We start from the raw sequence: 24,999 nt of genomic DNA, 5'->3' as shown, positions 1-24,999 counted from the left end.
AGATTTCTTTGTTGATGTTGAAAAATGAATAAATGAAAATTTAATTTCCTATCCTTTTTATACTTGGAGTAGCACTTACGTTACTACCTATAATAAAACCTGAACTCTCTGCTAAGGAAAACTATCACCCCACAATCATTCATCTCCCAAAATGAAAAAGTGCAAGGGAGCCCTAATTTGATTCTTCTTATAACTCTTGGGGAAAGTTGCCATTTGAAAATTAACTTGATTTCAGAATGAGGCATTGATTTAGAGACAGATAACGTTTTAAAAATTTATCCTTTTAATTATTGAATCAGTAAGGACTATATTTTGCTGTTTATTGGTATAAAACAGCCCTGTCCCAGGTATACAAGGGTATACGTAAGTCTGTAACATCATTAGCTACGGTGAATTTACTAGACAGCATAGCAAAATAGGATTAACTAAAGATATATTTTTAATAAGAAAATGCTTTGAAATAACATGAAATCAATGAAGAGTTGACTGTACAATTTACTCAAAATATCAACGTATGTCAGCTCATGTGTGAATTATACTAGGTCATTCTAAACACAGCCATGTGCTCAGGAATGTGTGAAATAACTCATAAGCTATTCTCTAAGGGGGTGTACTGACAACTTCCAAAAGTACCCCAGATATTTGGTCATAGATAAGAGATATACTTTAAGGCAAACTTCCATGTAAATGTAAACTTTTCTAAGTGGCTTTTCCAGTAATGTATTACTACTGTGAATACTCTGTACTTATTTGTAGTACTGTTGGATATTTTTTTGGTAGCACATTATCACACTAATCATCATTTTGTTAAAAAAAAAACAGTGTAAAAATCCTGCAATTATAAAAATGTCTGGGGTGCTTTTACTCATGGACATAAAGCAGGCACTTTCTGTTGACATATCTGCAAATCCTAAATGTTTTCTCCTTATAGTGTTTATGTTTAGCTAGAATTGTTTCTAATATTATTTGTGTTCTAAATACTGTTCACATATTGAGAAATAATTTGCCTAAAATTTGTCTAATTTAAATCTGAGTTTAGAATTTCTTTTCATAGGTCATATTCTACAGAAGCATTAAAAATAAATAGTGCTACTCTTTGAACATTTTTCAACATGATGACATTTTTCTGTCTGTTATACCTTTCTCCAAAACAGTTTTCAGAGCATATGAACTAAACTGACTATACTGGAGAAGCAGATACAGGCCATTATAGGGTCCCCTTGTCATGACCAACTTGTTTCATTTAATCTCCTTCTTAGCCTTATAATTGGCAGAGACCACCAAGTAGTTATCTGGATTCATGTCCTTTAGAGTTGGAGATTTGCTTTGGATAGGGGATGTTTTGCCATCCACACGGGAGATCTGCAGCATTCGGCAGGGGTCGTGTTTCAACAAATACCCTGCAAAAGTTTCCCAGCCTCCTCCCACACGGACCATGACATGTTTGTTGTGCAGCATCTGAAATGAAAAAACATTAAAAGTGTTAAATTTGCGAATTCTTACAGTATCCTGAATCAAACCCTGGTTCTAGTGAAATTAGTGTTTTGGTTCATATTTCATGAACCATTGTTTTTCTACTTGGTGTACAATGTCTGAGTTAGCATACAGTCTATGAAAGAAGTCCTGCTTTTTTCTATGGAAGTGGATTAAGGATAAACATCCTCAGAACCCAGCTTTGCTGTGCTATGGGAACCAGCACCTACATATAATTCTTTGGTTTAGTGTGCCTGGAGGTTTCTCTCTGACATCTAATGTTCTATTACAGTTCTTATCACTGCCTCTGGTTCCTGCCTACTGACTTTGCTTGGTGCTCCATTTTCCCCAGTGGGTTATTCTCCTCTGAGTCAGGATTTTAAAGACCATGGAAATGTCTGCTATTGAATTATAATGCTAAGATTCAGACAAATATTCCATACAAAATAACATTGAAAATGCACTAAAAAAATTAATGGAGTTTTACCCAGTCATTGTCTGAGCCCTTGAAGGCAAGGTGTTTTTGAATAGGCAAACATCTATATTTTTCTTTATTATTTTTCTTCCTAATTTTTGTAAAATATGGCTTTTAAAACAAACAAACAACTTACATCTAGGACCAGGAGCCATCTAGAGCTCCAACTTAACAAAGTTATTGATTTAAATGTGAAGAATGCATGAATCTTTCTGTCTAGCAAAAATATGTTATGGAGGTTTGGCATTGAAAGCCAAAGAATTTGTCATCAGCTTCTTTCAAATATCAGAAAATTTACTATTAAGAGGTAATGTTGCATAATCATCAAAGACCCTGCTGACTCCCTCTCCCCCTCTCCTGCCCACTATGTTATGATACATATGGGCACCATAATGTTGAGAAAAGGATGTGATTATGAGAGAACGTCTGGGAAGTCACATCATAGAGGCCACAGAATCTGTTTCAATTCTTCTTACTCTGTGTCAGCTTGAGATCTAGACTTTTTTTGACTCCCAGCCAGTGGGAGATGACTTGTGTTCTTACCACTTTCATGTAGGTTTTGATGAAGGTTTTGGACCCGCTTTCTATATGCTTGTACCTAAAATTTATACATGTGTATTTGGGGGTTTCACAGAATCTCATTTATGTGGTTGACATGAAGTGGTTTTCAAAATCAAATATTGTACCAACTAATAAAAATTTAATAAAAAATAGTAATTAAAACTAATAGATTTATAAGAAGTAAGTGTATTTCTACTGGTTATTCTCATTTAGAATATTAGAATTTTATAAAGTGAAACCAGCAGAACTGTCCCATAGAACTGATGTTTTTGGTTTATTTTGAATAAACATGGGAATTGACCTACCTAGTCTTAAAATTTGAGAAAATTACAATTGTCTTATTTGAGTTCCCTTCTCAGGAAACCAACCAGCAGACTCCCATATTGTATGAAGGAGCTGAAACTCACTAGATCACCGCATCTAGACAATGAGACCTCCGATCCCTCCTCTGTTGTGATTGCCTAATGGACCATCTGCTTCCTGTTGACCAATTCCTCTTCCTTACCCCTCCGTAATTCCTGTTTTCATGGTTACATTTCTTCCCTGGTATATAAATCCTTAATTTTAGTCCATCAGGGAGATGGATTTGACACTGACAACCTAGCTGTCTGGCTGCAGCACCTGAATAAGGCCTTTTTCCCTGGCAATACTCATTGTCTCAGTGACTGGCCTTCTATGCAGTAAGCAGCAGGACCTAGATAGAACCTCTGGCATTTCAGTAACAAAAGGACCTTAGAACACATCTTCTAGCTGGAAGTCTTCAAAGTTATTTTAGCATTGGAATGTACTCATTAAATAAAATCTCAATGAGAACCGCTGAAATAAAAGCAGATAAAAAGAGAGTTTAGCTTGTAACGACTTTGCCTTTCCTAGCCCTGCCAGTGGTACTGAAATTGGCTCAAGTGTCCCACAGAACTAGTATTTACTTATATAAATAAATATAGAAATTGAAAATTTGAAACTTAAACTTGCAACTTAAATTTGCCTTATCTGAGTTTCTCCCTAGCAAACTGACCTTTGGTTAAGGAACAGATGGTACAAGATAATTAGATGCCAGACTCCTTACCCTCCCTAAAATTCCTATTTTCCTGTATGTAGCTACATTCCTTCTCCACTATAGAAACTCTGAATTTTAGTTGATTGCTAAAATGAATTTGAGACTGATTTGTTCTTCTTTGCTGCAGCACCCAAATGAAGCCTTCTTCCCTGGCAATACTCATTGTATTAGGGATTAGCTTTCTGTGTACCAAGCAAGAGGGCCTAACCCCTGGTGTTTTGGTCACAGTACCATGCTGTTTTACAGATGCAGACACTGAGAACCAGATCTTAGGACCTAAGTAAACCAAATAAAAGATCTGATTCTCAGTGTCCGATTCTGTAAAACAAGAACCTGACTGAAGTCAGGTTGGACTGGAGTCAGGTTGGACTAGAGCCAGGTTCTTAGCACCTGATTCCAGTTTAGTGCTTTTCTCATGACAGTTTTTACTAAAGAAATAAAATCAACTAGGGCTTTTATAATTTCATCCGCATATTCATAGTCCCACATGTTTCTGCATGTGTCTCTACTGCCAGCTTCCAAAACTTAAAGTCACTGGGACAAAAGCTGCAAAGGCCAATGTCAGAATAACACTTTGCTTCTCCCACCGTTCTAGAGAGCAACTTTGCCTATTGTTGAAGTTCTGGCACTTCCTAGCTCTGCAACTTACATTTAAGAGTTGCCTCCAAATATCCTCAGTTTCAACACCCCTGGCAAAATGCCCAAGTTCAATTCAGTGCTTGTGAACAGGCCATTTCAACCAGAAAGAACCGCCAGTCAGAAAGGTTTTTAAACAATTCTGGGAAGCAGTGACAGAAACATTTTTCAGCCTGGGGTATACCGGCCATTTAGGCACAAATTCAGTTTGCTAATTTCTTAATGAATCCATAGTACTATGCAAAGTGGATACAGCATGAAACAGAGTCATACAGAATATGAATAACACAGGAATTAAATTTCTGCTCACTTCCTCTTCCACATCCTTTCTACTGCAGATATTAGTCTCAGTCCAATATTCTTACCACAGTCAATAAGGGAGAATTAGCCAGAAATACTTAAAATGTATTTAGGTTCACTTTCCTGCCTTGGTAAGTGGAGTCTAATGGACATAATTGTATTTTTGTGAATAACATCCATCTCCAAAGTCTAGCTTCATTATGTGAATGTTCCTTTAATAAGAGCTACAGTTGGAGGAAGCATACAGATTTGTTGATTGATTTTGTGTGATTGTTGGGTGGAGGAATCTATTTGTTGTTTTCTCATTTTGAAACATGAATCTAGGGGTTTCATGAGATCATCTCATCCTTTTGAAACTTGCCCTAGTGTCCCATAGAACTAATGTTTATGATTTCTTTTGAATAAGCATAGACATTGACCCTCCCAGTCTTAAAATCAGAGAAAGTTAGAATTGTTTTATCTGAGTTTTTCTCAGAAAACCAACCATCAGGCCTCCCAGATAGCGTCAAGGAACTAAAACTTACCAGATTATCACATCTAGACAATAAGGGCCAGACCCCTCACCCATCATGATTGCCTAAGGGACTACCTGCATCTTGTAACCAACTTCTCCTTACTCATTCCTAATTCCTATTTTCCCACACATAGTTATATTTCTTCTCTGCTCTATAAACCACTAATTTTAGTCAGTTGAGATGGATTTGGGACTGATCTCCCATTCTTGGCTGCAGCACCTGAAAAAGCCTTCTTTCCTGGTAACATTCATTGCCCAGTGGTTGATTTTTGATGTAGAGAACAATAGGACAAAGACCAAACTGCTGATCCATTGGTAACAATTTGCCTTTGATTGTGGTTCTGTAGGCAATACCTGGAGAGGTGTTTTTCTCCAAGGTATGAGCCGACCTCCTTCCACTCCCAGAATTTTAAAGGAAATAATGAACAGACAATTTATACCTACATTTTTGAAACATGTTCCACAAAAATAGAGAATTGTTTTAGAAACGGATGCAACTTCTTGTAAAACATTTACAGGAGACATTGCTTTATATGCACACCTTAGGAAGGGATATTACTAACAGTAAAATCAGATATCATAGGTTTCTTTCTTTTGGAAGATTTCTATTAGGTATCAGCCTTAGTAGTCTGTTTGACTTTTCCAATTATTGCAAAAACAGTTTATATTTTTCCTTATCTCCTCTATGGACCTAGTCACTGCCCTCTGGGTTGGGTCCTTATACATTTATCAGAACTGTAAAATGCTTCTCTCTTGCTTTGAAGGAGTTGTTTTTTCCTTTTTCTTTGCTTTTCTAAGCTACGCTGGAAAAAAAAAGAGAAAACATATATAAACACACTATTGCCTTTCACTGAATGCTTCCTTGATGTTGTATTTGACAAGCATCTAAGCATCCACGATTCATGTACTTACCCATAATACTTAAAACCAAAAGGACTTTCTACAATTTCAAAGAAGAATATTGATTTCATATCGAAGAGGAGTAATTGTGGAATCCATTACCTTTCCTCATGCCTCATTTTGGCTACTCTTGGGAGATGGAAGGGTTTTAGGTCAATATTATCAGGTTTCCACAGCAAACATTGCCACTCCTCTCCATGAAATTGGTGGTCCTATCTGAGAATATACTCTAGAAAACAGATTTTCAATTCTGAGTCATTCTTGCTGAATTCTCAGACCTGAACACTATAATTTGCTAAGAAAGCCAGTGGCTAAGCTGTTCAAAAGTTTCAAGCATGGATTAAGATGTTAGGGTTATATGAAAGATAAGTGTTGGCAAGAATGTGGAGAAAAGGAAACATTTACACACTATTGGTAGGAATGCAAATTAGTAGAGCCATTATGGAAAACAGCATAAAGGTTCCTCAAAATATTAAAAATAAAGGTACCATATGATCCAGCAATCCCACCACTAGGTATATATATATATATATATATATATACACACAAAGAAATGAAATCAGTATATCAAAGAGATATCTGCACTCTGATGTTGACTGGAGCACTATTCACAATAGCCGCTATAGGGAATCAACATATATCTCCATTAATGGATGAATGGATGGAGAAAATGTGCTATATATACACAATGGAATACTATTCAGCCATAATACAGAAGAAAATCCTTTTGTTTACAACAGGAATGAACCCAGAGGACATTGTGTTAAGTGAAATAAGCCAGGCACAGAAAGACAAAAATACCACATGATTTTGTCAGAGGCATTTGAACAAGAGCAGCTCCATCTTGAATAGGGGCTAGGTAAAATGAGGCTGAGACCTACTGGGCTGCATTCCCAGATGGTTAAGGCATTCTGTCATAGAATGAGATATGTCACAGGATAATTCATAGGATAAGATATAGGATAAGGTCAGCACAAGATACAGCTCAGAAAGACCTTGCTGATAAAACAGGTTGCAGTAAAGAAGCCAGCCAAAACCCACCAAAACCAAGCTGACGACGAGAGTGACTTCTGGTGGTCCTCACTTCTACACTCCCACCAGTGCCATGACAGTTTATAGATGCCATAGCAATGTCAGGAGTTTGCCCTGTATTGTCCAAAAGGGGGAGATGGATAATCCACCCCTTGTGTAGCATATCATAAAGAAATAACCAGAAAATGGGCAACCAGCAGGCCTAGGGGCTGCTTTGTCTATGGATTAGCCATTCTTTTATTTCTTTAGTTTCTTAACATACTTGCTTTCAGTTTACTCTATGGACTCATCCAAGAGCCCTCTATTGGAGTCTGGATCTGAACCCCTTTTCTGTAGCAATTTCACTCATATGTGGAATCTAAAATCGCTGATCTCATGAAAGTAGAGAAAAGAATGGTGGTTGCTAGATGCTGGAGTGGTTGGTGGATGAGGGTCATAGGAAGATGTTGGTCAAAGGACGTATAATTACAGTAAGACAGGAGGAATAAGTTCAGGAGATTTATTGAACTGCATGTTGACTATAGTTAAGAATGATATATTGTATTCTTCCTTAATTAAAAAAGAAATGCAAAAAGAGTGGATGTTAAGAGTTCTTGCCATAAAAATGATAACTATTTAGGGTAATACATTTTTTTACTTTGCTCTATTTAGTGATTCTGCAATGTATATTACTTTAAAAGTTTATGTTGTAAATGATGAAAACATATAATTTTATTTGTCCATTTAAACAAATACATAAATAAACTGAAGAGGACCCATATATAAATTCTTTTTTTTAAAGGTTTTAAAGATTTAAAGTTCATAAAGATTTATTGTCCTGATTATAGAGATTTAAATTCCATGCTTTTCTGGTATGTGACCAATCTCAAAAAAATGTTTAACACTCACCCCCATCTCCATAAACCAAATTCCTACTGTTTAACCTAAAAGCAAATCAACCTGCTATTATTATTCAAACTCTTCCCTCCCTTCCCCTAGAATGTCTATACTATGAGCTTTTCCAGCAGAGATGCTGAGCTGGTTTAGAAGGAAGATTATATACTTCATCCAATAACTCATTCCATCTCAGAGATTAGTGACAGACCAACTGCAATTAATTGATCCTTTTACTTTTTGTTTTGGTCAGCTCCTTTTCCCATTTTTATCTATTATTGTCAAACACACTCCTTGTACCCACCCTCAATCAGCCTACTGATGACTTCACCTTTATCAAGCATGCATCCTGTCTTGACATCTCTACTGGCTAATATACCTGAATCTTTATTTATCCTTTACTCCATCTTTCTTATCTCAGAAAGAAGTCCTGTCCAAGTTCAATTCCTCCCACTATGTTCTAACTCTCGTTAATTCCCACTCTTATTCTCATAACTTCTCCTCACATCTGACCTTCTTGGTAGTTACATTCACACTTGGTGTCATCTCTTCTAACTTGCCAATCACTGTACAACTTGCAGTACGCTTTGCTTCTGCCCCCTACATCTTAACTGACTGCACAGGGAAAGGGAACCTAATGATATTGACCACTCCTTCCTTGAAACTCCCTACTCCTTAACTACCTATGACAAGTTTGTCTCCTGAATTGCCTACCACCTATCTCATTGTTCTTTCTCTGCCATTCCAAAATATTCTGTCCTTTGTCTACCACTTTTATGACTCTAACCACTCTCTTTTTTTAACCTCATGGTTTTCACTACCATCTACTTTTGTCTCACAAATTATAACTCTAGGCCTTGCCTCTTCCCTGATGTTCAAAACATCACCTTCCCCTGGAAAACTGTCCATGGTCATCTCTTTCCCCAGACATGTGAATCCTTCCTTGCTGTGGGATGTTTAATTTACACATGATTTCATTGTTACATGCATCCCACAATATTGCAATTGCTGATTTATCTGTATGTCCCTTTTCAGAATATGTGAGCTCTCTGAAGAGAGGGATGATGATGTATTCTTCATTTTTGGAATCTCATATATGCAAGCTCAGAACTGGATCAATACTGTTATCATATAATACTTCTTTTCATTTTATACTTCCATAGGTTGTACTCACTTTAATCTACAATGCCATTATCAGTATTACTCCTTTTATAGATAAAAATACTGATGCTCTCAGAAGTTAAGCAACTTAGGCAGGATCACACAACAAATCAGTAGCAGAACTGGGACAAGAATCCTTCATTCCATTATACCATACCTGCGTATTCTGCAAAGTGCTAGCTTTTGGTTTTCACCCATGCTTGGTTCCTTGCCTGTGATAATTCAGCACAGGCAAGATATCATTAATATCAGAAGTAGTAAGTAGTGTAAGCAGATTAACTGTGCTTATTTAAAATGATTCATAGGCTTATGTCCTAATAAATCTAAATAAACATTAAATTTAACTTCAGAAGATTATTCTCGAGTAGCCCTAATTATTTCAGAAGTAAACATGTGTCAAGTGAGGTAACACGAAGGAACACATTCATATCTAGTTATCTGTTGGCATAAGTAAGTAGGAGCTTTGATTTTTGTTCAGTGTGTATCTCACTGCTTTTTTATTTTAATGCTTCACACAGTTGAACTTTGTGCTCTTCATTCCAAAAGATAGCCACTCCAGTAGCATCAATGCATATGCAAATTGGGTATGGTCATGCATCATGTAACAATGAGAATAAATCGCCTAACCACACATTTCTCAGAAGGTAGGACTACATACAGCATACTGCAGTTGTGCAGTGCACATCCTGCACAGTCATACGTGATAACTCTGGCATAGTGAGAAAGAACGTGGGAAAAGAAAATAGTAGCTAGGCCATAAAGTGCTTTGTGAGCCAGGTTACTTATTCTTATGCAGGGATAGGGGTAGAAGTAAAAGAGAAGATATCAGAATCACTGTCAAATTGTCCAAATTATGTATGCTTCTGACCACCATGGGGATGCTGATATCCCTCTCTTACATGGTTTACAAGAGTAATAAATTGCTTCATAAAATTTTCACCCTTTCCTTTTCTCTCTTTTAACGCTTAAGTGCTGTGGTTCCCTCCGTGCAACTCTGGGTCTCGTTAAACGATTCCCCACTTAATAGACCACAGAGGCTCATGTTTCTGCACAATCTGTTAACTGCTCTCCACTGAAGCCATTGTTTTAAGAGGCAGTGGTATCTGACACTGACTGCCTAGAGGAGACAACCCACCTAAATTTAGATCTGCTCAGCCCCCTGGGATATCATATACTTCCCAGCACCTTCTTGTCAACCCCATTCACTGCGTGTTTTTACAAGCCATCATAACTTGAAAGAAAATATTGTTTTTAGAATGCAGTCATCTGCTCTCCAGAGGAAGAATGTTAAATTAATTTATAGGACGACAGACTTTGTCATTGTCTAATATTATTCTGAAATGGCATATGCTCAAAATTGGGCGACTGGGAATTCAGCTATCTGCCTGAAGTACCCTGACACATGGAGGAGTGAAATAGCAGGTGTTCCATGGATAGTTTGCCATGTCGAAGGCTTGATTTTAGCATTTTCAAGATAAGTGATAAGGTCACCTGTTAGCAGGGCAAACTGAAGCACTACTAATAACAAATAACATTGGAAGATATCCTTGCCAAAGGTGGAGAATTCATTTCAACCTCTCTAGTTATGTATAGTTATAAATAGTTAACCACAGCCCAAATAAACCAGCTTCTAGAATTAGCACTTTAGTGTTTACAAGTATTTTTCTTATTTATTATCTTATTTACTATCTCATTTTAACTTCCTAATCGTCCTTTAGCTTTTTAATCATTTTCTTAGATAAGAAATCAGAGAGATAAATAACAGTAAACAGAGCAGAAGCTACTAATTGTTTTTTCTTTATCAGACTGCCAACTTGCTGTATGACTAGAGTAAATTTATTTAATCTCTCTGTGTGTCAGTTTCTCATCTGCAAAATAATGACTATAGTAACTCCTTCTTCCTATAGTTGTTCACACACAGATTTTAATATGTATACGCATGTAGAAACAGTGCCTGGAACATGGTATATACTCAGTAATAGCCTGCTTTTGTTATTTTAAAATAATAATGTGCTGCTGCCGCCACTGATAATGATAAGATCCTTAAATATTTCATTTCATTTAATCCTGGGAGCAACTCTGAATGGTTTGCATTATGCCCACATTTAAAAATGAGAAACAGTCGCTCAGCAAGGTTAAGTGAATCGCCCAAGGTCACCTAGCTAAGAAGCAACAAAGTTTAGATTTGAAAGTCTCAGGATTCAGACAATACTCATTACCACTCAACTATACACCTAAAGTGACTTTGCCAAGGGTTACAGTCACCTGAGTTTTTATCCAAAGTCTTTCCAAGGACAACAGCTCTTTTATTTAGGGACACATATTGTCATTTGATGAAGTCCTTTGTAAATATGCTGATGATCATATTGCCCAACTGGGAATGAACCCAAACTTACAACAAAGAAGGTGTTTTACATGCTTGGAACAATTTACTTGAACCTGAACCTGACTGTTTTACCCATACAAAAATGCTGAAAGTTAAGTGCAGGCCAGTGTTCTTAGCCCTTGAGCCCACGTACAAAAACTGAAAACTTATTAAAATCCTGACAGTACTTCCTCATATATAATTTTGTTATCACAATTACCCAGTGGCTCAGTAGGCAAGTGTTACTATTACCATTATCTGGATAGAGAAATAGAGCCCCAGAGAGGTTGAATGGGTAGCTGAAGGACACACAGTGCACTACTCTTCTGATGCCCGGTTGTGAGGCATTGACTCCAGTGATAATCATACATCAGGGTGAATGTAATCCTCAAACCTTTATTTGAAGGGTAAACTACCACAGTGCCCTAAATGGTGAGAACCAATCTCCAAACATGGACAGGGCATTGGGTCAGAAATATTCTGGCTTTTGGAGCTGAAGAGAAACAAATTCCTGGCCTGCTGTAGTTGTTTCCCCCTGGTGCGGGAGGGAATTCAGCTTCATTAAAGTAGGCTCATTGTAGAGAAAAATGACTTCCAGTAGCCTCTTTCTAGAAGCAAACATGGGAAAAGCAGCAAGCGATGATGGACTGGTGAAAAGTTCCATTTGCATGTGCTTGGAAATATGTGTAGGAGCACTTAATGCCAACTGCCTGTCAGTTCTCATCTCCTTGTTATGTAATAAGGTCTCCATTTTCCCAGCCCTGCACCAAATGAAATTAAGAAGGCTTAGCATCCATGTAATTACCAGTGTATGGTACCATTTCAGACAGAGAGGACAAAGTCATAATAAATATTTTATAGAACAATCAGCATAGTGAAAGCAAAGAGATTGAAACTGTTGATGCTGGAGGAAGGATTTGTAGCTGGTCTATACCAGAGTGAAATTATAATTTATCCACCCCAAAGATGTAACAACCTATTTAGGAAGAGGAGCTGAGCTCCACGAGGCAAAGAAAAACCATTTCCTCTACTAAGCAGACAGGGTCACATTTGCCTGATTCAATCAGAATTCCATTATCTCTTCTAAACGCTAATACTGAAATCCAACAGGCAGGTTAGAATAAGTAAGCACTGAGAGAGCCAAAGTTTAACACTACATGATGATGATACACAACAATGGTTTCCAAATTGGTGTCCTCTTGAGTCTTCAAAGGCAACAAAAAGGTTAGTAACCTAGATATTCCAAAAATCTATTACTTTGCCACTGGTTTTAATGTATCTTTAGTATATTGATATTAAAATGAAAAATTTAGTATTAATAAATACATTCAGTTCTTTCTAATGGTAAAATATTTGAAAATATGAGCCTCTTTTCTTTTAAAACCCTACTCCACTGAAGGGGAAAGAATAAAGATATTACAAAGTCAAAGGACAAGGGAAATTGAGAGGATAAAATGATAGTGAAGAAAGAGTATAGATTTTTAGAAGCTAGAAAACAGACAAATGAGTTGTAACTAAGAGTAACAGAGATGGAACTAAAAGCCTGAAATGGCAGCTGTCAAAAAGAAGCAAGCCAAACAATTCTATAAAACTATAGAAAATGTAGGCTTTGGAATCACCAGGTACCTCCATCAGGTGAGGAGAAACATGCAGTTTAATAAAGGAGAATGGGTTGAAAATTGGTATAAGGATTGGTTAGCACCCGGAACTGCTAGGTCCCTACCCCAGATTTCCTATGCCAGTGACTGTGTCGTCACAGCAGGAGACTGAAGGTTTATCTCTGCAGAAACTGAATCAGAGACATGTCTGGCAGATGACTCAGTCATGGGATGGAGAGAAGGAAATACATATGATAAAGCAAATACAGCAAAATTTTCATTGCAGAACCCATTTGGCAGTTACGTGGGTATTGGCATCTCTATGTGTTTGAAAATTCTCACAGCAAAATATTAGAGGAAAACTACATCCAATCTGCTCTCATCATCTTTACTGCTATCTCCTTAGTCCAAGTTTTTTTTTAATCTCACCCAAATTATTGTAATAATATTCAGCTCAGTCTTTGGGCCTTCCCCTTTTGCCCCTCAGTGTATTCTCAATGGAGCAACTAAAGGGATCTTGTTAAAACAGAAGTACCTCATGCCCAAACTCTTCAAAATCCTGCATGGCTCCCCATTTCACTAGGAGTAAACTACAGAGTTCTCCCAATAGCCTAAATTTTCTAGGGACCTGGACTCCCATTACTTCTTTGACTTCATCTCCTACCACTGGATCCTTCAAATGCTCTGTGACAGTCACACTGGTATCCCTGTTATTTCCCAAACACTCAGGTCCACTCTAGACATTCTTCACTTGGTGTTCTTTCTGTCTAGAATCTTTCTTCCCAGATGACCTCAGAGTAAACACCTCACCTCCTTCATGGCCTTGCTAATATCTCATCTTCTTAATGAGGCTCATCCTAACCACCTTTTAAAACTTGCTATCCCTCCTCCTGGCACTCCCAGTCTGCCTTACCCTGTTCTGCTTCTCCTTCCCCATGGGAGCATGGCATTTATCTCTCTCTAACAAGCTATTTATTTACCTAGGTTTTTTGGTATATGGTCTAATACCTCCCAGTTAGAGTTGTCATATTTAGCATATAAAGATACAGGACACCCAGTCGAATTGAATTCCAGATAAACAATGAACATTGTTTTTAGTATATCTCTTATAATATTTGGAAATACTCCTACAAAAAGTATTTGTTATCTGAAGTTCAAATGTGATAGAGCACTCTATATTTTAGCTGGTTAGCCTACACAGTACACACATGAATATAAAGTCCTTTAGAAGACCGGGCACAGTGGCTCATGCCTGTAATCCCTGCATTTTGGGAGGGTGAGGCAGGTAGATCACGAGGTCAGGAGATGGAGACCATCCTGGTGAAACCCTGTCTCTACTAAATAGAAATAAAATTATCCAAGCATGGTGGCACACGCCTGTGGTCCCAGCTACTCAGGAGGCTGAGGCAGAGGAATCGCTTGAACCCGGGAGACAGAGGTTGCAGTGAGCCGAGATTGCACCATTGCACTCCAGCCTGGGGACAGAGCAAGGCTCCATCTCACAAAAATAAAAAAAGTCCTTTAGAGAGTCATGGATCTCCTGTTTTGTTCCCTGATATATCCTTACTTCTTAGAACCCTACTTGTTTCATAATAGATGTTGAATTACAGATTTTCTCAGGAGGAGCTCTAGAAATCAAGGGAGTAATCCACAAAAGACTCTGATCCAGTAAACAGAGGATCCAACAGAACAAGGTAGAAAAGCTTCAGGGGGCACTGTGAACAGACCTGGCGAGGGAAATGGGACGGGGTCAGAAATTAAATGGATAAATTCACTGGCATGTTTCCCTGTGGCATGATTGTGAGGGTTTTACACTTCTCTAAGGGGATCTGGTAAGGGCCTCTTTATCGTACTCAGGACAACACAATGAAGCATTACTGACTTCAAGAAAAATAGGAAAAGTAATTTTTTTTATTGCAAAAGGAAAAGTAATCATGATACACTGTAATATTTACATGATCATTATAAAGCAAATGCTGAATAATGATTTGACCAACACTGTGGCATAGCTAATGATATTGAGCAAATAGAAAGAAAGGAAGTGTAATATGTGTGATGAGTGAGGAAAGGGGAGAGAAAGACGGCTAGATCATCATCTTCTACTCCTGCTACACTGAGTTCATAAATATGCCATAGAAAATATCTAAAATTTAAAACTAAGATAAAGCAGCATAATTAAATAATTTAGAAGCTTGGAAGCAAATACAAGAAGAAACAGCCTTAACAGCTGCCTCTGGGGAGAAGTAAAGAGAAAAAAAGGGTGGAAAGGGGTAAGAAGGGAGGAGCAGGTTTGCTGTTTTGAGGGTGTAAGTCTTACAGCACCATTTTATTAATAACGTATATGTGTTTTTTCATAAAAATAAAATTAGATTTAAAATGCCCAGCTCAGCTACTTAAAAAAAAAAAGCAAGAGAGAAATATTTCCAAAATATCTACCCTAAGAAAATGTTTTTTTTTTCACTAAAAAAATTGTTTCATTACTATGAATATCTTATTCTTGTTTTGTGGACTAGCTGGCACACTCTCATACAATTCAAAATTTTACCTGAAATCATTACAAAAGTAAGGATGAATAATGATCGTATTTCTGCCCCTCTCTTAGCATACTTCCAGAGTAGCAGATAATGGAACAGTCCTCAGACTTTAGGCACAATTTAGCCGCCCAATTTCAAATCTTTTCCTAACATGTGAATAGCACTTTATGGTTACAACATCCTCTCTTAGGCCCTTTCACTTTATCCTTTAATGTTACTTTTTAAATTATTTTCATATTACACATTATTTGAACTCTTCCCATCCCAAAACACAACCATCATAATACCCTCAGACAAGGCCATGACTAAATTAGGATTAAAAGCTTTGCTTTTTGTATTGCTTTTTCTTTGTCTTATCTTCCCCTTTCTATAACATACTTCTGACTCCTGAATAATTAAAAGCCTTAGTATTTCTCCCTCAGAAACCTTCTCTCCAAGATCATCATTCCCCGTTCTTCCTATTTCTCATCACACTTTGTATAGCTTCATCACTGTGTTCCCTATAATTCTAATAGGCTCCAAACATTTTCTCTGGGGCACAAAGTGTTCTTCTTTTTCTAACTCTGTTTCTCAATCATTTTTTGCCCAGGCTACACTAGTTTACTTATTTCAAAGCTTTAATGATCATAAAGTTTTCATACTATCTGAACAGTTCATGAGCATAGAAGAAATTATAAACCCATTTCATTTATCTAAATGTAAAACTCAATTTTGTAATTATGGCTTTTTTTATTTTTTTGAGACTGAGACTTGCTTTTGTCACCCGGGCTAGAATGTAGTGGCATGATCTCAGCTCACTACAACCTCTACCTCCCAGGTTCAAGTGATTCTCCTGCCTCAGTCTCCCTAGTAGCTGGGATTACAGGTGTGAGCCACCACGTCCAACTAATTTTTATATTTTTAGTAGAGATGGAGTTTCACCATGTTTGTCAGGCTGGTCTTGAACTCCTGACCTCAAGTGATCCATCTGCTTCAGCCTCCCAGAGTGCTGGGATCACAGGCTGAGCCACCATGCTTGACCATGGCTTCTTTTTAATCCCTGTTTTTGTCTTCCATACTTATGATCTTTGTTATGTCTTTTAAATTATTTGACCTATTCTGAATTCCAAAGTCTTTCTTTACTGAATATTTTGATCCCACCACTTATTTTCCAATATGAGTAGGTGAAGCTTGGAGCTCAGCTCCAAATTGTTCAGTCTTCTTAAAGATGAAGTCCAGAAGAATTAAACAATTCATCACTGACTATGCCTATCCACCCTTGCTTTAGAGCTGGCCACATGCTGACCTATAAATGAGCCTATTGTTCCATTGGGCCACCCAGAGGTCTCTGGAGGGAGGTTGACACAAACACTGTTTATAAAAGCCACACATATCGAATGCCCTAGGAACTTATCACTACAAACTGCCTGCTGAAATTCAGCCAGTTTTTAGACATGAACTCCCAAAGCTCCCATGTTGACTCTGCTCTTAAATTTACTTTTGCCTCAAGAAATTCTAGTAACTGTTTTCCTTTCAAAGTTTACACTAAAAATTGTCACCAGTTCATCTTCTATTTTGATATTTCCACAATTTTATACTTCTATTCTCTCATTTTTATAATTTTTCTCATGATTTCCTAAAGTCTTTCATATTTGTGTACATGTCTGTTATATGCACACAAGTAGAGAAAAATGTATATAAATTTATCCCATCTGATATAAAAATACATATCCATCCTCATTCCCATGTTTTTTTTTTTGTTTCTTCAACTATTGTTAGAATGATATTGTTTATCTAATTAGGGCCCAGTTTGCATACTAGAACTACTTTCTATTTGTTTAGTCTACCTCTCTCAAATGATGTTTATTTTTTTACGACAAAATCTATGGCACAAATCCTCAGCTATTTGGGTCCCTCAGTCACTTCCTTTTCTTTCCCCAATAACCCACTGTGTACAATGTGTTCCTGCTTGCACAAATATCTTTAATATTTCAGAATCTTCCCTGCATAGCCATATCATTTTGTGTCAGTGAGAAACCATGAGTTTTCTGGTCAATACCTTCCTGTGTCCTTTTTAAGCTAAAAATTATGTTGAAGGAACACCAATATTCACTCCTCATTGATGTCTAACCTATATTTCCTAACACTTTTTTTTTCAGTTTAGCTCAGCCTCCAGGGATGTGCTTGTTTATATAAAGGCCTAGTCTACATAACTGTCCCTAAGTTGCCACCACTTTAGCTTCATGAAGTCAACCCCTTATCCATAGCAGGGAGGCAAAGCTGGCAACACTGTAACTCACTCTGATTCTGTTCATTCCTTCATTTCCCTTAAAAACCCTCTTTTTTTGATTCCAATATCTTTTAAATTTACCCAAAGCTCTTTTCTGCCACTTTGTAATTCATGCTCCCTAGTATCTAGCCAGCTTATTATAGTGATATCAGAAAAAAAAATTAATTAATGTTAAAGTCACATTAGCAGCCTCCAGATTTGAAGATCCTTCCTCTTTCTTTTTGTGTATATTGTGACTAACACGTACACTTTAATGGAAATGGATATCCCACCCTTGGACCATTAGCTTCTAAAAGTAGTTGTCAAAGCCATGTCTGTCAGGTCCTAAAGACCTCAGCAGTAAGACCTGTAAACTGAGATGTGCTATCCATCTTCACCACTGACCTGGTGGTAATCTCTGATGTGTGATGTCAGCACCTAAAAGGCTTGCCTCTCCCTTTTTCAGTTTTTAGTTTTGCCTGTTTCTCTACTGAGAGGCCCCTCCATCCCCTCTATACCTTTGCTAGATCTTTAACTCAGTTTCTCAATAAACTTCGTTATCCAGTCTCTCACTCAGCATCTTCACCATAAATTCATGCTTAAATCTCAAACTTACCATCTTTTTCTTCTCTGCCTATCCATTATCCTAACAGATCTTCAAGAAGGGGATTTAATCTTGACTAATCTATTTTTTCATTTTGAGTTATATGATCTCTGATAGCAGCTATGTCTGCCAGAATTTCTTTACCTTTGTGGTCTTGTTATCTATGCTCTCGGTGTTATTTGTATTTCCTCTCTGATGCCCATTTATACAGCTGTTTTATCTCCCAATTATCTTTGATACTGTGAAGAAAAAAAAAGGTCTTCTCTGCATGTACGACATTTCAAATTTCTCTTTATTATAACATAATTTAAATAATCTCCCATATAGCTTTGTTAAGCTTATTCTAATAAAGGATGCTAAGAAAACATACTGAGGGCTGGATGTGGTGGATCATGCCTGTAATCTCAGCATTTTGGGAGGCCAAGATGGGCGGATCACTGGAGGTCAGGACTTTGAGACCAGCCTGGCCAACATGGTGAAACCCTGTCTCTACTAAAAATAGCCTGGTGACATAATGAGGATACTTTCAGCCTAGTCTTTGAGGGGTAACAGGTTTTGTGAAAGTGTCCTCATTGGAGGAAATGCTATGAGCATCAAAGAAAGGTGGGACTTTGTTGGATGAAGAAGGATAAAAATACATCCCATCTAAGGGAAATCAGGTGCACAGGGACAGAAATGTAAAACTGCATGGGTCTGTACACAGCACTAAGTAGTTCACTATTAACACAACTGTGAAAGGGATGGCAGAGACTGTTAGGGCTGGTGAGGTAAATAGTCACCATGTATAAAATGACCTTGATATCCTTCCTACCCACATAGGACAGGAAAGGGTTACTGGCGCATTTCAGCAAGAGATTTTTATGACTAGATTTATACTGTGACACAAGGAATCCTTCAGCAGACCTACAGAGAAGACAAGACCCAGTGGAGCAAGAGAGATTAGATGGAAGCTTTTACATTCTAGGTTGAGCATCCCTTATCTGAAATGTTTGGGACCAGAAGTGCTTTTGGTTTTTAACTTTTTTGGATTTTGGAACACTTGCTGGGCACTTGTTGAGCATCCTTAATTTGAATGTTCCTTTGAGTATCATGTTGGTGTCAATCTACATCTGGGAAAGTGGTGAAAATGGCTGAGTGTTCGGTTAATGGGCAAAGACATGTTGAAATACCTTTGTGTTGCACCCTCATCTCCAAGTAACTGTGTAAGTTACCTGTTTTATCCTCTGACTTTTAGTTTTAATTATAGTAGATAGCATACAATTATGAGCATTACATTTCAATGTCTTAACTTGAAATTTCTTCTAGCCCGAGGTAGGACACCACATGGTTATGGGATCCCAGGATTTGAAAGTGTATGTTCTTGGGGATATGCTACAGGAAATCTCAGTCAGGAATAAAGGAAGGTTTAGGGAATGTCTCAGAACATATGATGTTGAACAAGGAAAAACAGAAGAGACCCCAAATAAGATAGAAAAACTGAAAAGCCAATCCATGCTAATATTGATAGGCTTTAATTTCTGATCTCTCTCAATAGTTCCATACTTCCTTACTCCCATTACTGATTATCAGATCCTTGTTCTTTTCCCTGAATAAGCAATGACTGCTTCCAGTTGATCTGCCTTTATTTTCAGGGTCTCTGTATACACTGCAACAAGACTGAACTTGCCCTTTACTTAAGAATCTTTGATACATACATTCTATGTTTTTTAAAATATGGCCTGAATTAAACTTTTCAACTGTCTTCCCCATATATATACCGACTTTACATAGGCATCAGCAAAACTATATTCCTGTTTCTTGGAAGCTGTCATCTTTTTCAAATACTTTCTTTTTGAACATACATAAAACATATATCTTCTTGGACATATAGAAAGCCATTCTAAATCTGTTTCTTTCACAGAACTCTCATGGTTTTCATTCCTTCCTATCTCCCGATCAGATGCCAGCTGTCTGGTTTCTGAATCACTCTCTTATGAATTATAGAAACTCTGTTACAATGTATTTATTCGCCTTATCGTTTTTAGAAGGCTGGAGAGAAAAATAAACACTTATCGAAGGACTCTTGCCCAACGTTTTTTCCTCCATTATGCCAACACTAGGTTCTCCATATTATTTATTCATGCTTTCAAAAGATATTTACTAAGCAACTACTATGTGACAGATAATTTATTAACCACTGGAGATATTATATGGAATGAATCCAATACTTCCCTGCACCGATGGAGTATAAGAGTCAGTTGAGGAAACAAACCTTGAACGAGGGTTGTAAATATGATGAGTGCTGCTAAGGATAAGTCCAGGGGGCTAAGGGCTCAGAAAACATGTTTTGAAAGTCAGTTTGGGCTCAGAAACTCAGCAGCCATTTTCAATCTTCTTTCTCTTTTCCCTCTACTCTAGAGGAAGGGAATTCTAAATAACAAGCTTTCTCAGCTTTCTTTGCAGCTGAGATGGCCGTAGACTTGTACTGGCCAACACGCAGCAGTGAAACGTCTGAAAGGAATCCATGACTGGCTCCACCATCCTTTTCCTGCCTTAAACTCAGACATGATAACTCCAGCTTGCAGCAGCCATTTTATAACTATAGGAAGCAATGTGATCATGAAACTAACACACTAGGGGCAGCAAAGTAGAAGACAGAAAAAAAATGTGTCCTTAATGGGGTTGGTGTCAATGAGCCAAGAGCAGCAGTAACTGATGTCCGAACTTCAGAGTATGCAACATTTAAGCTCCCATCAACACAGTTTTCCATGACGTGTAACTAAATGCAATCTAAATAGATCCAAAGGAAAACTGACAGTGTAGAGAAACCCATGGAGGCTTCCTGGCAGAGGAACTTCCTTGTGCTGAGCCTTGAATCATGTGTATATCTTATCTGACAAAAGAAGTTAGGGGTAGCAGACAAAGAGAACATTGCAGCTACAGCAATAGAGTTGGGCTAAGACACTGATGTGAGGCACTCTTGGTTCACCAAAGATGCTACATAAGTGTATATGGTGATGATGGCAAAGAAAACAAAGCAGCAGTGCCATCACACAAGCCTGAAGAGCCAGGCAGGAGATCCATAGGCTCCACTGAAGGATTCTGATGCCTAGTTCAATGCAAAATCTTTTAAGGACTCTGGGGAAGGACAAAATGTGCGTGTGTGTGTGTGTGTGTGTGTGTGTGTGTGTGTGTGTATTTTTTTTTCTGTTTGTTTTTTTTTTTTGAGACAGAGTCTTGCTCTGTCGCCTGGCTGGAACGCAGTGGCACAGTCTCGGCTCACTGTGCCTCCACCTCCCGGGTTCAAGTGATTCTTCCACCTCAGCCTCCAGAGTAGCTGGGACTACAGGCATGTGCCAAATGCCTGGCTAATTTTTGTATTTTTAGTACAGACAGCGTTTCACCATGTTTGCCAGGATGTTCTTGATCTCTTGACCTCGTGATCCACCTGCCTCAACCTCCCAAAGTGTTGGGATTACAGGCATGAGCCACCGCACCTGGCCATGTTTATATTTTTAAAAGTTCATTCTAGCTGCACTATAGGAAGAGGAAAGAGCAAATAAACTAGGCCAGCCTGAAGGCTACTGCAGAGGTCCAGGATAAAGAGGTTGGCTGTGCTGGGGTGGTGTAGCTGCTAGAATCCTTCTCGCAGCGTTCCAATTACCTCATTCTCTTCTAATTTCCCACCAGAGTTCTGCTCTCCTTTTTCCGGGATGCACCACTGATTCACAGATGGAGATCATGCCATCGTTTGTGACATGCATTAGGTAGGTAAGGGTAGGTAAGGGTACACGTAACTCATTCAACAGAGGAGAAAAGGGAGGCACAGAAGGAATATTTGCTTAGCAAATATATGGTCTCTTCTGAGTGAGTTCCAGAACAGACACGGAGAGCCATGTTTATATATCATGCCATGTTAGAAAAATAAACATACAAAATTGAACATTTTCTACTTCAGCCCATTAACTATTGACTAGCAGTTGATTCTCAAAAGCATCTCCATCAAATTAGTGTCAATCCTAATAACAATGACGCATCACAGGATCTTGCACTTCTCTGTTACAGTCGTGATCAAGATGATTAGAGATATAAAACTATATTTGAATTATATTCCCGCTACAATGATCTACTATGGGAAATTACAAGTAAATCATTATTATTTCCCTAGTAACTGCCACAATTCCTGGCACATAGAGGGATTTAAAATATCCATTAAATGATAATTAATAATTACTGAGTAATTACTAATTGGTAGACATTGTGACATGGACTTTAAATGCAATATCTCATTTAATTTTCACACTAATTTTGTGAAGTAAATATAATAACTATTTCTAGGTTATAGTTGAAGAAAATAGAATTTTAGATTTTAATATTAATAGAGATAGTAAGTTATTTAATCGCAAAAGTAAGTGGCAGCATTGGGATTCAAACTTATACTACTTATTATAGGATGTTGTCTCTCCCAAATATGTAAATGAGGGAAAAAGTAATTAAATAGATTGAATTTGCTGGCAATACATGAGGCATCACAAAAGCTCTGTCTGCAATTAGTGCAAATCCTAGACTAATTAAAAATATAAAAATCACTTTTTATCTGTAATTACCATGGTTTGCTTTTCTATCAGTGGTTCTCAGTCCATAGGACATTTGACAATTCCTAGAGACTTTTTGGTTCTCACAAGTAGGGCCAGGGAGGCGGGTGCTTACACTGGCATCTAATCGGTAATGGCCAGTGATGCAATGAAATCTCCTACAATACACAGGACAGCCCCAGTCCCCAGAAAAGGAATAGTCTCACTCAAAATGTCAATGGCCTGAGTTTGAAAAATCCTATTCTATATCATGTGATTGTTCATATGAAGAAGTCAAATCATACTAAAACTTTTCCTGTCAAAGGAAGAAAAACATATTTTAATCATATTCTGAATCTCAGTGATAATTCCTTGTTTCTTATGTCTCTTAGGCTCTCCTTTTGGTGTCACTTTTACTACCATGAGCTTAATTAACATGCAAGACTTGCAATATAACATTCTACTATAAAATAATAACAGGGAAAGTAGAGCAGACCTTGCAGCTACATTCCTTTTTCTTGTACAGCAGCAGTGTCTTGCTGAAATGCCAACTTAAGGAAACACACGCCATTTCATGTTGCAGAGGCACCCTGACACCTTTCAAAAAGATGAGCTACATGACAAGCAAGAAGCCAATAAACCATTCCACTTAAGCCAGCAGCTATTAAAAATCACATACTCTAAAAGGAAAGGTGAACCAGTAGACTACCACAAACATATCTCAACCATATTTAAGATCTCTTTCAAAAGAACCAACAAGGTACCAAGCTGTTTTCCAACCCTGAATACATTGAAAGAAATGCATAGCAAAATAGTAGTTATTGAATCTAAGCACTAGGTGGCGGCAGCAGCACATTAAGTGCGTGGGTTTGTCCCGAAATAAAAATGCAGTGCTGCATTGTTTAAATTCTATTGGAACCAAAGAAGCAAACATGTTTTTCCCCCAACATTTCTCACCAATGTTGCCTATTATTTTACTTGGCTAAAAACTATTAAACTGCTCTTTCTTTTTTTTCGGAATAAATCTACTTGTCACTCCAGCACGTGTTTCTCTGTGTTAAAATAACAAATATTTAATGTGCATGTAGGTATACACACATACACCCAATAATGATGTACACGTAACTTTGTATATGCACATGAACTGCATATATTGTATATAATTGTATAAATTATGCACATGAAATTGATAATAAATACTAAATAATAGGAACAATATTAGTTTCTATTGAGCACTTTATCTCATTTAATGCTTCTAACAACCTTATGAATAAAAATATTTGCTTTCTCCCTTTGCAGTTTAATTACCAAGGATCAGAGAGATTGGACAACCTGGCCAGGGTCACACAGCATAAACAGCTACAGAGTCTGGATTCACAACAGACATTTCAGAAAACTCTAAGTTTTGGAGCTTTTTCAGAGCAGAAATCTTGTTTTATTAGTGTCTATTTTCTCTCACCAAATATAGACAAATGCTCAAAAATGTATTATATTAGTTTTAAGAACAATTGTGCATTTTCATGGGCTGAGGAAAATTTTCATGGTAGTGAGGAGAGTTCATGTGGGAAAACGAAGTGATTATTGGGATTCATGTTAAAATGTGAATTATCAGGCCTCACTCCAGAAAAATTAAATCAGGATTTCTTATGGAGAGTAGTTTTCTTTTTCATTTTATTTTTTTGAGATGGAGTCTCACTCTGTTGCCCAGGTTGGAGTGCAGTGGCCCGATCTTGGCTCACTGCAACCTCTGCCTCCCAGATTCAAGCGATTCTCCTGCCTTGGTCTTCTGAGTAGCTGGGACTACAGGCACCTGCCACCACACCTGGCCAATTTTGTATTTTCAGTAGAGATGGGATTTCACCATACTGGCCAGGCTGGTCTCTAACTCCTGACCTTGTGATCTACCTGCCTCGGCCTCCCAAAGTGCTGGGATTACAGGCATGAGCCATTGCACTGGCTATGGAGGGGAGTTTTCTAAAAGCTATCCATGTGATTCTAATATGCAGTCATTGTGGAGAATGTATATGGTAGTGATTATGAGAATGAGATTTTAAGTAGTAGTAGAAGCCTTTCTCACTTCTTTTTGATAAGTCTTCAAAAATAAAGCTGAAAATA

At 37.6% G+C, this 24,999-nt stretch overlaps 1 protein-coding gene across 5 annotated transcripts in view; it reads right to left on the bottom strand.

The window, feature by feature from the left end:
- Positions 1 to 260: 260 nt before the first annotated feature.
- The window catches only part of GAS2 (growth arrest specific 2), a 138,722-nt gene continuing 113,983 nt past the window's right edge, over positions 261 to 24,999 (bottom strand). For 4 of the 5 annotated variants that reach the window (XM_032240999.1, XM_032240998.1, XM_032241001.1 and 1 more), the window contains one exon: positions 261 to 1,458. In XM_032240999.1, the coding sequence (XP_032096890.1) occupies positions 1,240 to 1,458 (219 nt within the window). In that variant the 3' untranslated portion in view covers positions 261 to 1,239. The remainder of the gene's footprint in view (positions 1,459 to 24,999) is intronic. The other variant, XM_032241000.1, reaches the window with a different exon arrangement.

This window comes from Sapajus apella, unplaced genomic scaffold (genome assembly GCF_009761245.1).
Source record: "Sapajus apella isolate SASKATOON/1434 unplaced genomic scaffold, GSC_monkey_1.0 scaffold47, whole genome shotgun sequence".
NCBI lineage: Eukaryota > Metazoa > Chordata > Mammalia > Primates > Cebidae > Sapajus > Sapajus apella.
Note: the sequence above shows the minus strand (reverse complement) of the source record. Positions and strands in the feature narration are given on the sequence as shown.